The sequence below is a fragment of the Corvus cornix genome, chromosome Z, assembly GCF_000738735.6.
Source record: "Corvus cornix cornix isolate S_Up_H32 chromosome Z, ASM73873v5, whole genome shotgun sequence".
NCBI classification, from domain to species: Eukaryota; Metazoa; Chordata; class Aves; order Passeriformes; family Corvidae; genus Corvus; species Corvus cornix.
In genome coordinates this window covers 8,529,634-8,543,681 of record NC_046357.1, presented here as the reverse complement: position 1 = coordinate 8,543,681, position 14,048 = coordinate 8,529,634, and the positions used below count along the sequence as shown (strand labels likewise).

Genomic DNA, 14,048 nt, shown 5'->3' with positions numbered 1-14,048 from the left:
GCCGCGCCGCCAGACGCTGAAATATGATAATCAGGGCAGCTGCGCCGCGCCGCCCCAGCCAATGGGCGCGCGCGGGCGTGACGTCCCCGCGCGTGACGTGGCGCCAATGGCGAGCGGGCTGAGTTGGAGCAGAGAAGTTTGAGTAAGAGATAAGGGCGAGGCGAGTGCCCGCGCCGCCAGCGCCCAGTCCGGCACCGCCGCGCCTCCGCACCGCACCGCACCGCGCCTCCGCGCCGCTCCTGCGCCGCTCCTGCGCCGCTCCTGCGCCGCTCCTGCGCCGCACCGCCACCGCTCCGCACCGCTCCCGCGCCGCGCCGCTCCGCGTGGACGGACCCCGCCGCGCCCCCGGCGCCGCGCCCCGCACCGCGCCTCACCGCGCGTCCCCTTCTCTCTCCGCAGCCCTGACAGTGTCTCCCACGCCGGTGGTGTTTTGTGCCATTTTCTTTTTTTTTTTTTTTTTTTTTCCCGATTTTGATTTTTTTTTCTTTTGTTAATACTTCTTCTACTTTTTTTTTTTTTTTTATTATTATTACTATTATTCTTATTTTTAGCGACAGCTCTCAAACCTACTTTGGGGTCTTAAAACGAAACCGTACACCATTTCACTGTGGACATTACACCCTCTTACAGATATGGGAGACATGGGAGACCCACCAAAAAGTAAGGCGGAATCTTTACCGTTGTTGGAATAAATGTGCTGTCTATTGTAATCGTCTCAGGCAGACGAACTGCTAAAGTGCTGAACTTCATTTGAATGGTAGAGAAGGTGCCTTTGTTGCCATGCCTGCATGCTTGCTCTGTTGTAGCCATATATGTTAACAGCCTGGGGTCCTACTCTCTTTTAAAGTTTGGGGAGCAGACAGGATTTTGATGGGATCTCCGACCACGGAGCCTTAAATTTTTCTCGTGATAGACTGCGGTGAGGCTGTCTGACCATCCAGCACCCAGTCGGTCTAGGGGTATTAGCATTAGACTTGCAAAAGAGAGCAAGTGGCAACCGTAATGACGCTTGTTCTTGCTAGAAGCCTCGACTCCCGTCTTCTGAGGGCAGGGGCTGAGTGGGAAGTGCACCCAACCATGCTTCATCGTTTCCAGTCAGAGCCTCTTAAAATATGAAATGAAACACATAGGCGCTCTCCTCGTAAGGCAGGACATTCAAACAAGCAAACAATAAAATAAAAATTAAACAACATGGGAGTTTGGAGTTTTGATTCCGTGCAAGGTTTGTGAAATGAGGACCTTCACCCCAAAGACTCTTCACTTTTGCATTTTAACTTATGTTCCGCCTCCTTTCTAAGCGCGGCAAGGTTTTGATGGCACACTTCAATTACCATCCAAAAGTATAATATTCTTTTTAAAAAAACCCTAAGAAACGCCAACAAACACAACCCTCCCCTCCCCCCCCCCCCCCCCCCCCCCCGCAATATACAAACAAAAAAAGGCAAAAACCAAACAACGCTCCCACAATACGCTTTATAAGGGAATGACATTAAAAGTGTGTTTATCTCTGTAGGAGAGTAAACGGTTAGTCAATCATGTATTTATTTTCATTTCAGAAAAACGTCTGATTTCCCTATGTGTTGGTTGCGGCAATCAAATTCACGATCAGTATATTCTGAGGGTTTCTCCGGATTTGGAATGGCATGCGGCGTGTTTGAAGTGTGCAGAGTGTAATCAGTATTTGGACGAGACCTGTACGTGCTTTGTTAGGGATGGCAAAACCTACTGTAAAAGAGATTATATCAGGTACGCCATTTACGTTGTTTAATTGTTCCGTGAGATTTTATTTTTCTTTTTAACTTTATACATTTGACAGAGGAATTAAGAGGAAAAATTGTGAGGTAGCGGGTAAAAGATAAGTGGTATGTTTTTATGTGTTTTCCCATTAATAGACCTGTGAGGAAAAAAGTTGGTCGTGAAGTTTTTTGTTTCATCGTTTCAAATGCAAATATCTGTATTACTAGAACTAGGTTCGGGACCGTGTAGGACCTTTCCGAGGACTTTGGCAATGCATCCTGTGATTCTAAGCAAGTGGGGAATCGTTAGGTAATGAAGAATATTTTCAATAGTGTAGATATTATGAGCAACACGGAACAGATCACTTTCTAGCACAACCTGAGAAATGCATCTCTCTGCGTTTCTGCGAAGACATAGTGGCATTCAAAAGAAAGGCACTTCAAGCATGTATGCCGTAAAAATAAATACCCGGGTAGAAAAATAAGAAAAAGAAAACCCTACTTAAACCAGGCCTACCAAAAAGGAAAAGCAAAAGGAAAACAAAAACAAACCCCAAATTTTCTTCGGATTGAAGGATCCTTTTATGCGGATGTTAAAACCTAGACCGAAATGTTTCTTAGCTAAAATAACTGACATTTAATCTTTTTTAAATATTAACCCCTTTGGTGATATCTGGCTGCCTTTTCTTTCTTATCTTATCTGTGCTGATGAATTAGACAGAGCAGATCAAATTGCCCATCATCTGTTCGCGAACAATTGGGTATATTTAGATAATGGAACTGCTTCCTTCCTCACATTAAAATCTGGTAACTGATAAAATGTGAGAGTTGCCAATGCTGACACTATAGAGAAACCAAAGCAAGAATTTCGAGTGTGTTTATTATTTGTGCTCCTGGGTCATGCTGATCCGTTTCAGTGTCGCTTGCTGGGTTTGCCAAATCATAAGTTTGTATGACACTGAGGTATGAACAGTTTTTGGGTTTTTTTTTACAGAAAGTTTTGGAAGCAAATCACCTAGCCACCTTAGATATCTTCTGATTTCTGTGTAATTCTGAGTTGAAATAAAACTCTCGAGTCTTTCTTTCTCCAGTGCACAACCAGACCATTCCTTCAAGCCATTCTGAGATTATTCTCCAAGTTCTAAAATGGCGAAAATCAGAGACTTTTTTTTTTGTTTTTTAATTCTTTACTTTTAAACGAACTTTGGAGCCGTTCTTTTAAATGTTGTCCTTTTCTAATTTCAAACGAAAGGAAAACGTTTGGACAGAAATGTGTTCACTTACCTCCTGACTGATCTCAGCGGGAGAAACTTAAGCAGAAAAAAAAAATCATCTCTTTATATTAATACGGAATACTTTTATTTTGCCATAATTTAAAAAGGAAAAAGTACATTACATGCAAGTTGACTTTGAATTAGACCCTGAGCCAATCTCTAGGTGTCAAACCTGTGGGCAACCACTGCAACTTTTGTACCTATGAATGCACCTACTTTACGATCTCTGTTCTTTTGCTGTTTAGCTGTTTGGTTTTTTCTTCTCAAAACTGTGTAATTCGTGTATATGTAGCTCGGAATATAGGATTAGTACACTTCTATAGCCTTAAAAGCTAAAGAAGTGTGTACTCACAAGCATACATTACAGACTGTATCTCTATGGAAGTATACTGGTGAGGAGATTGGTGGGGATAAATATTAGCTCAGTTTTAGAAGCAGCTTTCACAGTTCTGTGGATTGTGAGAGTGCATAAGTGCGGAAATACGTTAATTTTAGATCATACCAAGGACTTTGGCTAAGAAACACCCGGTGGGAGCCGAGAGAGTGTGCAGTTCTAGACACCCGAGTTGGAGCATTTTCTCATGTCTATCTACTGGTGGGTGAACTGTCCTCCTCTCCTCCACGGGAGACGAGGAGCCCGCCACCCACTCCAGAAACTCATTATTTGCTGTGTGGGCCAGTCAGCGAGAAGTTGCCCTCTCATTCCTACCGGAGCGCTTGAGCCCCGGCTCAGGATGGGAGCGTCAGGAGGAGGAGAGACGGGGCAGAGAGGCTGAGGTAGAGACAAGCTGCAGAGCCAGAGCACTGAAACTGCCTTTTAGTTGGGGGCGGGAGAGAGGAGCTGCACTACTATATATGTGAGCCTGAGGAGGCATGTGTGTTATGCTTATATTGTTGCATTAAATTAATCTGGTGAGAGGGGACTAGGGGAAGAGACCCTGCCCTGGCAGTCACCCCTGCTGGGTCCCAGAGGCTAAGCTGACGGCAGTCCGGGCACACATCAAGCGGCACAAGTCTTGAGTGGGTCCGGGCAAAAAGTATCACAATTTGGTGAAGCTGGCAGGTTTGTGTCTGGGGAGTGGATGGCAGCTTCAGCAGTCTCGCCTTTCCCTGGTGCGCCCGGGTAGTCCAGTTCAGCCTCAGGCCAGGCTAGGTCAGGTGAGGAGGCAGGGAGAGGGCAGGGATGGCCCCGCTCCTGCTGCAGCCCGAGCTCTGGGGCAAGGGGGAGAGGTCGGATATCCTCGGGAAGAAAGGGGGTCGTTTTTTTTGTTTCTCGTTACACCTCTTCCTCCCAACTCTCTTCTTCCACCGGTGCATTCGTGACTACTCCGCCTTGTACGGCACAGGGATCAGGGCACCGACTGCAAGTGAACCCGGCTTATTCCTTTCCTCTTCTGGCTTCTGTATTTTTCATGCTTTTTAAAGTAGTGGATGGAGCGTGGCGCGTCTACGCGGGGCCAGGGGCTGCCCACGAACGGGAGTGAAAACCTCTTTCTTTTTCCTTTTCCTTTCTCCCCCCCGCCCCTTCCCTGCCCTCCCCCTTCCCCCTCCCGTGCTCTCCCTCCTTCCCTCCCTTCTCCTTCTTTCTGGGCTGGGCCCTGCTCAGGTTATACGGCATCAAGTGCGCCAAATGCAGCATCGGCTTCAGCAAGAATGACTTCGTGATGCGCGCCCGCGCCAAGGTGTACCACATCGAGTGTTTCCGCTGCGTGGCCTGCAGCCGCCAGCTCATCCCCGGCGATGAATTCGCGCTGCGGGAGGACGGCCTCTTCTGCCGGGCGGACCACGACGTGGTGGAGCGGGCCAGCCTGGGCGGCGGGGACCCTCTCAGCCCCCTGCATCCCGCCCGGCCGCTGCAGATGGCAGGTACCGCCCGCGCCCAGCGCCGCGGAAACCCGCGGGGTTTGGCAATGCCCGGCCCCGCTCCGGGCGGCGGGGAGAACCCCACGGTCTCAGCGGGTCCCGCGCCTCCGTGGAGAGCCGAGCCCGAGCGTGCGCACCCGCGGAGAGGCGGCGGCGGAGACGCGCCCCACGCTCGGGGCTGCTGCGGGTCCACCTGCCGCTAGAAACGCCCGCGTTCGCGGAACACCTGCGGAGGGGCAGCAACCCCACCCTCCTGCCTGCCCTCCTCCTGCCCCCACCGCGCACCGGGTGCGGGAGTCCTCCATCACCTCCCCCCGAGCCCGGGGCAGCCCTGAGCCGGAGAGGGACGAGCCGCTGCGGAGAGCAGGTCTGCGTTTTCAGACCCTTCCGCTGCCTCAGGAGGGGACGGAGAAGCTGTTCTGAGCGCTGGAGGAAGTGGGGTCTGAAAAGAGATAGACTTCATAACTACAGGCTGGCGCTTAGGCTGTAATTTAAAACTGTCAACAAGCTAATCTTCGGTAATTGCCTTTTAAAGTGACTCTTGCCTTCTTGAAACGTTTCATGTGATTTGATGAGAATTTCTTCTCAAAAGAGAAGCCTTGTAACTTCAGAGTCGCCCCACCTTACAACTCCATTCACACTTCCAGTTCTCGACGGGTACGTCAAATACTCAGAGACGCTTAGCTTTAGGGAGGTACACGTCTCTGAGGCTAACTAGGCTGGACAATACAAGGTTGGCCGGCGCTTTTACTGTGCAAGTAACTGTAACTCGGAAGTTTATTGGTAAACACAGCTATTCTGAAACGGGTTCATTTCCCTCTTCTGAGCTACTTTCAGATGACATATCTATATATAGGGAGAAATAATCCAGTAACTGATCAGGGCAGAATTCTAGAGAGATTGTGCTCCCTATATCGTGTTTGTGCATGTCTCCGAAAGGCTTAGTGTGTCGGCAGGAACAATACTGATAAGATTTGAAGCCTTCGTATTGTCGTCATCGCATTTGTTGATGTATTGTTACAGTTAGAAAAGTCGGAACCCGACTGTACAAAAGCGAGCACTTCTGTTAGCTAAACAATTTTAGCAAAAAAAAAAAAAAAGAAAAAGAAAAGAAAAAAGTAGTAAGGTAGTGTTTTTATTTTTCCCTCGACTGGGTCAGATTACACCTAATAGCTACAGCTACACAACGCACAGAAGAATAGCAGAATCACAGGAACAGTTTGAGCTCTTGATGTGATGCCACCCATAATTTTGCGTTTCTTGGCAGTTTCTACGAGTTGCTGGGCTTGCTCTCCTTTTCAAATCACCAGATACATATTTTTAAATTATTCATCTAAAGAATATGCAAATGCTCCTAGCACCTCCAATTTCTAAGATAAATCCCATCTCCCGTGCTTTGAGATAGGGAGCTCTCACAGGCTTTTCTTCCATTGGCATGGTGCAGAGGATTTGGCTTGTTTTGGTCTGGTTTGGAAGGGTCAAACTGCCGGCAGCCGTTGCATGTTATCACGGCTTCTGGGTAAAATGAGGTAGATTCACTACAGAAGAAGCAGACCGGAATTATGATTAATTTAAGAAGCATTCTTTCATTAATTTTCGGGCCAAAACTCTGTTTTGGTGATTTGTCAGGAAATAAATACATAAACCCCTCCTGTGCCTTTCCTAGCGTACATACACCTTAGCTAACTTGCCCTCCGCTGTCAAGTTTCATACAGGTTCAAGCTTCTGTCATTAGGGGTTTTAGGGGGGTGGTTTGTTTTTGCAAATTAATTGTCTGTGGAGTCAGAAATGTCAGTCACTCCACCACTGCATAAAGCAGACGAGGCTGCAGCAGCTCCGATAGATCTGAGTGTTTGAATGGCCTTTGAAAGAGGGTTCATCACCCGCCCCCCCGCCCCTCCGCCCGCCACCTCCCCCTGTCCCACCAGCTTAGATTCATAGTCTCTGCAGACTCCCTGCTTCCTACTCATGGGGATCCTGTTCCTCCCTTCCCCTTCCCTTACAGCAGAACCTATCTCTGCCAGACAGCCAGCTCTGCGGCCCCACGTCCACAAGCAGCCCGAGAAGACCACCCGAGTCCGGACTGTCCTTAATGAAAAACAGCTTCACACCTTGAGGACCTGCTACGCTGCCAACCCCAGACCTGACGCCCTCATGAAAGAGCAACTGGTAGAAATGACCGGCCTCAGCCCGAGGGTCATCAGGGTTTGGTTTCAAAACAAGCGTTGCAAGGACAAAAAAAGGAGCATTATGATGAAGCAACTTCAGCAGCAGCAACCCAATGACAAAACTGTAAGTGGCTTCAGCCTCTGTCCGTGTGCTGCCTTAATTCCCAAGGAGAAACGCCTGGGGTATGTCCGGCCCGGACAGCCCCAGGGCTCGGTTTGATGCTGTTGATTTTTTGCGATCTCCCTAAAAACAAAGAAAACGACACTGCTTAGCTATTATGCGTTAGTTTCTGCTGTCAGTGCAATCGAAACAGACCACGGCGAGGAGCCGATCTAGGCTGCTCAGGCGAACTCAGAATTTGTGGGGCTAAGGATACGCAGTAGCTTAGACTAACTGCATATGAAGGAGACCTGCAGACCTTACAGGATGTAATAAACCCAGTCTCGTCTAATATTTATATTCCAATGCTAAGGATTCATTAAGGGAAAAATGACGCTTTTGCCTTCTTCCATGTTTTTAAACACGAGTAAATCCAGAAGTAAAAAAAGTTTTAGAAAAAGTAAAAATAAGTGTTTTTCTTAGCACATTATATACTACAAAGTGCATGTCTTTGTCAGCGCACTTACTGTAGAAAAAGACAAATGCAATGCAAATTTTTCGGAATTACCATCGTGCTTAGAGGCTAACTTATATATAGTTACATCTCTGTAGAGCTCTTTTCTGCAGATATATGCACGGGTGATGTAAACAAGTGGAATGCACTGGGTTCAGCAGAACAAATGGTCTGTCTCCATTTTAAGCCAAATTTCTTTCTTTTTTGTTGTTGTAAGTCCACTTGAAGAAGAGTCTCTTACTCTCCCTCGGTATATTGACTGACCTGAGAATGACTATTAATTCATAAGGCTGCCTAGTTAAGTGGAATTTAAGGAGTTTCATTTTACTCTGTTGGAATGCAATAAAACACGGTGTTATTAACTCGCCTGAACAATCTATTCGTCGAGGCTTGGAGTTATGGTGTACACTGTGCCTGCACCACAGGGCATACTGAGAGGGGTTTTTTTTGTTTGTTTGTTTTGTTTTTTTTTTTTCTTTTTCTTTTCTTTTTTTCTTTTGGAAAAAGCGCGGTAATGACGTACCCCAGGTTTGCCGTGCAGTGGATATACGATCCAGTTAAGGTCACGCAAAACAAAACCAGACTGGATGCGAGCTATAGAAGGGAGCAGGATTAACCGTTTCTCGTTCTGAGGCGTGCACTGGCAGTCGAGATACAGAGCGCTCGTGTTTGAGAGCTTGGGGCGGAGGGGGTATACTTTGGTACGAATAGGAGGATTAAAGGGAAAGAAAGTAAACTTCCACCGTGATAAATGCAGCGAGTAGAAACAGGCTGACCTAGAGTAGAATAGAGTAAGACATTCACAGCAGATTAACAAAGCAAATACAAGCGACCGTATAGATAAGATAGAAAGCAGTTTATTGACTCAGCGTTTATATACAATAAAGCTAACCAAGCTCATTAACATCCTTTGCTGGGCTGTTTACAGAATATCCAAGGGATGACAGGAACTCCGATGGTGGCTGCTAGTCCGGAGAGACATGACGGTGGTTTGCAGGCGAACCCCGTGGAGGTGCAGAGTTACCAGCCGCCCTGGAAAGTACTGAGTGACTTCGCATTGCAGAGTGACATAGACCAACCTGCTTTTCAGCAACTAGTAAGTGTCGGTTCCCAGCCCGAGCCAGCCGGTACCCGGGTCAGAACAATGGGCGATTCACTCCAGGTGCCAGATGCTCTGAGAAAGACAAGCAATCCAGATTAGCTGGGTTTTCCAGAAATTGCAAGGCGGGCATGACTGCATCTGTAAAAGCAGAGAACTGAATTGATTTCACAGAGCTTGGTGCAAAATCGACCTTAGCGTACAGCAGACATATTGCTGAATTGAGTGTGAGTTTGGATAAGGCCCGACTCAGGTCTGATAACAGCTCGCACACTCCTGAAAACCGAAAGCACTCCACTAGAACATTCTTTATATGTCATTTAGTTGTACTTACATTTGTGAAAGCAGTTTCTAGAATTCGCCCCTCCCCAGTTCAGGCAGATTTTGCCTTTAGGCTGTAGGATGTATTTTAAATACATGACTACAATGTCAGCCAGGGCCCTCGTTTTGTCAGACAAATATGAATCTCTTAATTAAAATTTCAAAGTCCTTGTCTTAAGCATGTACCTCTAGATATAACTTTATGTATCTATATATACACAAGAATCTATACATATATATATATCTTACACTGAGTATTGTTCTTTGGAAAGGAAATTGCTAGTACATATTTAGATGAAAAATTCAAGCAATATGATAAACTACCTTAAGTCAAAAGAAAATAGACCTTTTAGAATAAATTGTGTCCTTAACTCACTTCCTTACACCTACATCACTTGGAAGCCCATATGTGACCATATGACCAACAATACTAAGGTTCAACAAGGTGAATTAAGGAGAGAAGTTCAGTCTTAAGTCAATTTCCTGGCCTAAGTATGTTAAAACCAGATCTTTAAAATAATAAGGTACATTGTGTATAGTGTTTCAGGGATACAAAATAACAGTTATGAAAAATTCACGTGAAAGTCTTTTTTGATGTCTTGGGCTTTTTTTTTTTTTTTTACATCAAGCGATGGAAGACAAAGGTTTGTAGTTGAATCTAACGTTGTGTTCAGATCTTTTCAGTTTAGTACCATGCTCTCCTGCAGAATTCCTTTTCTTTTGCCCGACAGCAGTCTGCAGTGTGTTTCCCTCACTGGCACACTATGCTTGCTTGGGAAACTGTAGCACAGCAGCAGGTCTATTTGCATCCTCTTATATCTAAAGAAAGAAACCACTGCTTTTCCTGCTTTAATCCAGCTGTCCATCAGACGGGAAAAAAAATATCTCCTTTGGTTGCCTTACTTACCGTGCCTTAACAAAATACGAGACTTTAAAAACCTTTGATGCAGTGAGTTTTTGTATTAAATCGTTCAAAAAAAGGAAAAAAATCAGGATGGAAGATGGATAGTCCAAATACACATACACATATAGGTAAATAGACCATTAGGTTGACAAGTTAATATTGATGAACATTCGATATAACACGCGATACTGAGAAGAGTCAAAATAAAGAACAGTGAAAGGAACAGGCCGTTCATTGGCGACTCAAAGCACGGTTCTAATCTGAAAAGGGCCTTAATCACAGAACTGGCCAGCTAAATAGGTGCCAAAGAAATGCTTCTGGATTAGCAAAGCCCCACCCTTCAGGTCATGCTTTTTCCCAACACTACTCCTAAACTAACAGGAGCAGCGGGGCACATTAGGATGGAATAGTGTGACCTTTTTTATCAAACTGACTCTCACTAAGAAGAGATAGTATCAGCCTCGAATCACAAATGAAAGAGGATGGCTGCTTTCAAATGCCTTCTGCTCCTGGATGCTCCTTCCAGGTTTATTTTGGTATGTGCACAAAAGGGGAAAATAGTAATCTTTCAGTTTCATGTCAAGAAAACACATGCACTCCTAAATAATTGACTAGAACATCCTGTTGGGACTGCCACTCTTGCAAGACAGGGAAGAAGGCCTCATTAATAAGTTTGTTTATTTATTTGTTTGATTTTTTCAGTCTTCATTTTCCATTTTTTTTAATCTACTTTTTCTTGGTGATTTGGCCGAAGGCCTGAAGAAAGTTCCTGTGAAGTCAATGGGGAAGCTAAACAGAGCAACCAGCAGTGACACAGCCTCCTGTCGAGATGTATCAGGCCTATTGGCTGCATGCCTTGTGTATTTATTTTTGTGTTCTTCTTTGCCTGCTACTTTTCTTTAAGTTTTACAGTTGCAGCAACACTTCTTTTTCTTATTTTTCTTCTTCTTTTTTTTTTCTCTCTCTCTCTTTTTTTTTCCTTTTTTTTTTCTTTTTTTTTTTTTTTCCCCTTTTTGGCAGGTTAATTTTTCAGAAGGAGGACCCGGTTCCAATTCTACTGGAAGTGAAGTAGCATCAATGTCCTCTCAGCTGCCAGATACACCCAACAGCATGGTAGCCAGTCCTATTGAGGCATGAGGAACATTCATTCAAATTTCTGTTGTTGTTGTTTCTGCCCTTACCCTCATCCCTGTTGAAGAGAGTGGGAAAGTGAACGTGTTGGGACTTCAAAATTTAGGGGGAAAGAATATTTAACAACCCTGTAACGAACCTAGCAAGGAACTGCTCCATGAGATGAACGGAATCATATTTGAAAAGACAAGGTAATATGGTAGCAACACTGTGAAGACAATCATGGGATCTTACTAGAAAAAAAAAATACGTAAAAGAACCACAGACCCCGCGCTTTTCAATGATCAGAGGAGGATCGAAAAGACGTTTTCCAAATATAAAGGATTTGTACTCGTGGATCTCAAAAAAAAAAAAAAAAAAAAGGAAATCTTTTCATTTGACTGCACATCTTAGGGAGAAACCAAGGTAGAGGGACTTTCTATCCGGTCCCTCCCATTCCGAATGGTGCTGTTTCTATATTGGGGATAGCCTTGCCAAAAGAAGCTCCAGCAGGTTTTCCATCATCAGGAAAGAGACGATTCAGCCCTGCATTGTTGAAAGATTCCTTGCAGGAAGGTGGAGCTGCATTGGTTTGCAATGTTGTTTTTAGTTGACTCTTAACAAGGGGTTGTTTCCTGGGTCTCTTCTAGCATGCCTGTAGCAGGGTTTTGATTTTGTTTGGTCGAGATCCACCCCCTATTAAGTCTCATGCGATTAAAAATAGGTTTTTGAATTCCTCTTTAAAGGCGAATTTATAAAAACATTGCAACAAGGTATACCTCTATTTTGCCACAAAGCGTCTCGGGATTGTGTTTGAAATGTGTCCGCCCAAGAACCTTCCCCTCCCCCAGAGATGTGTATAGTCATTGGTTATAACGACTGTTTTTCTCTCTTTCTCTTTCTCTTTCTCTTTCTCTCTCACTCTCTAGAAAAAAAATAGGAAAAAAGGTAAAAAAAAAAAAATAGGAAAAGTAAAAAGAAAAAAAAATCACTCTTTTTGTTTGCTCTTGCATTGCAAAATTATAAAGTAATTTATTATTTATTATTGGAAGACTTGCCACTTTTCATGTCAGTTGACTATTTTTTTTTGTTTGCTGAAGTAAAAAAGAAAAAAGAAAAAAAAAAGAAAAAGAAAAAAAAAAGAAAAGGTTGTACCGTGGTCTTTGAATTATATGTCTATTTCTATGTGTTTTTGTCCTTTTTCTTTCCTTAAATATGATGTGAAATAAAAGCGCCATATGTAGAATTATTATATCTTCAGGACTATTTCACTAGATAAGCGTTTGAGATAGAAAAATAATAATAATAATAATAATATTAACATTAAATAATGAACAAAGTTCCCTCTTTTAAATATTTACAGGTTAGCAGCTAAAATACCTGAAATAAAATATTGCATGCAAAGCCGGTCGTTAGCGAATAAAAGGAGTGTGATATTTTATTGCAAGTATTAACGACCAGCTTGTAAATTTCCGTTTCAACAACTGTATCAGGGCTAGCTGGATGCCTTAGCTTTCAATCGATAACGTTAGAAAGTCTCTTGTTCCCCCACCCCATTCCTTGCCCTTAAAAGTGATATTACTCTAGGCATGATCAGACATAACGTTAAGACATCTAAAGAACTGAGAGCTCAGGCTTTTTGCTGAGTTCTACTATTTTTAAAAAATAATAAAAAGAAAGTGCTGTATACCAAAGCCTCGTTGTTGAGATTGTTGAAGTGACCTGTACTTTAAGTATAAGCTCCTGATAAAAGGGACGCTTTTTGCTTAACAAGTCAAGTATGACCATTATTTATCAATGTCTGCTGTCAAAACAATTGAATAATGCTGCAGGAGGAATAGTTGTGGGGATATTTCTGTCGGGGATATTGCTGTGAAATTGCACGAATATGTTCCTTATTTTCTGTCGACTTCCCTCTCTTCACTCCCTTTTTTCTTCCTTTTTTAATTTGCGGGGGAGAGGGTGGTGAAAGCTAGAAACTTGGGAGATTTCTTCGGGAAAAGTAGAAAGAAGTAAATTAAAAAAAAAAATGGAAAAGGGTTGTTTTTGCTCCAATCCAACTGCTCCCTAGTGCTCCCGGGCAGCACAAGACAAAGGTTCGCTTTAAAACACCCTTAAGGACTGGAATATAGAGAGATTTTCAGTCTGACAAAGACAAGTTGGTTTGCATGTCAGTTACTCCAAACCCCAATGTTTTCTTAACATAACCTTCTTTTCCCTCCCTCCTCACCATCTCAGCCCACCCTGAGCAAGCTCAGCTATAGACAAACCATTTCGACAGTACAGAGAACATTAAAAAATGTTAAAATCTAATACAAGGATTTCAATCATCCTGATTAGAAACTGGATTCATTTTGTATGCTCAAGTGTAATACATTTTTGAGTACTTGATAAATATTTAAATAAATATGAAATCTACCTTAAACTGTGTGATTAGTAACACTTGTGTTTTCATGCAGGATCAGAGGATTGGTACGGCGCTTCGGGGGGCGGGAGGGAGAAGGGCTATCATTTCTGCCCGGTGGTCTGACGTGTAAGTTGTTGGAGTCGCTCTTACTTGGGTGAGTTTGGAGACGGAATCTCCGACTCGGGAAGGTCTGTAACTGGCGCTGGAAACCTGTAAGGGCAGGGCAACCTCGGGACTTTGCGTTCGCCTCTTGCCACCGGGAGGCTAACGCGTAGGTGGTAGGAGCGGCGGCTCCGCGGGAGACGCGCGGGGTCACGCAGGGCGAGGGGTGACCGCGAGAGAGTAACCTGCTCGCCGGGGACTGGGGAGAGCTGCCCCTCTGTCCCCCGGCCCCGGGAAGGCCTTTCGGGCGGGTGAATGCCTGTCGGTTCCGAGGGTCACGCAGGAGGGAAGGGCGACTTTTGGCTGAAGGTCCTTGCGAGGGAAAGGCCCCCCAGCCCCGTTCGGCGCCCCGCGGTCCCGGCGCGCCCTCCGGGCGGCTGGGGCAGTAGT

General features: G+C 44.7%; 1 protein-coding gene across 2 annotated transcripts; it reads left to right on the top strand.

Annotated features, from left to right (window-relative positions):
• The first annotated feature begins 332 nt into the window (after positions 1–332).
• On the top strand, positions 333–13,514 carry ISL1 (ISL LIM homeobox 1). Of its 2 annotated transcripts, none has more exons than XM_039567761.1 (6): positions 333–660; positions 1,557–1,746; positions 4,617–4,876; positions 6,882–7,165; positions 8,584–8,751; positions 11,000–13,514. In XM_039567761.1, exons 1-6 carry the CDS (start codon positions 633–635, stop codon positions 11,114–11,116), a joined length of 1,047 nt encoding a protein of 348 aa, XP_039423695.1. In that variant the 5' UTR covers positions 333–632; the 3' UTR covers positions 11,117–13,514. The 2 variants fall into 2 exon arrangements, with proteins under 2 accessions (XP_039423695.1, XP_039423694.1); XM_039567760.1 differs by having other exon boundaries at positions 6,879–7,165.
• The last annotated feature ends 534 nt before the right edge of the window (positions 13,515–14,048 follow it).

Coding starts and splice junctions, on each gene's coding strand:
- ISL1 (XM_039567760.1), top strand. CDS start 633: ATGGGAGACATGGGAGACCCACCAAAAA. Junction 661..1,556: donor CATGGGAGACCCACCAAAAA/GTAAGGCGGAAT, acceptor TTTTCATTTCAG/AAAAACGTCTGATTTCCCTA. Junction 1,747..4,616: donor TGTAAAAGAGATTATATCAG/GTACGCCATTTA, acceptor GGCCCTGCTCAG/GTTATACGGCATCAAGTGCG.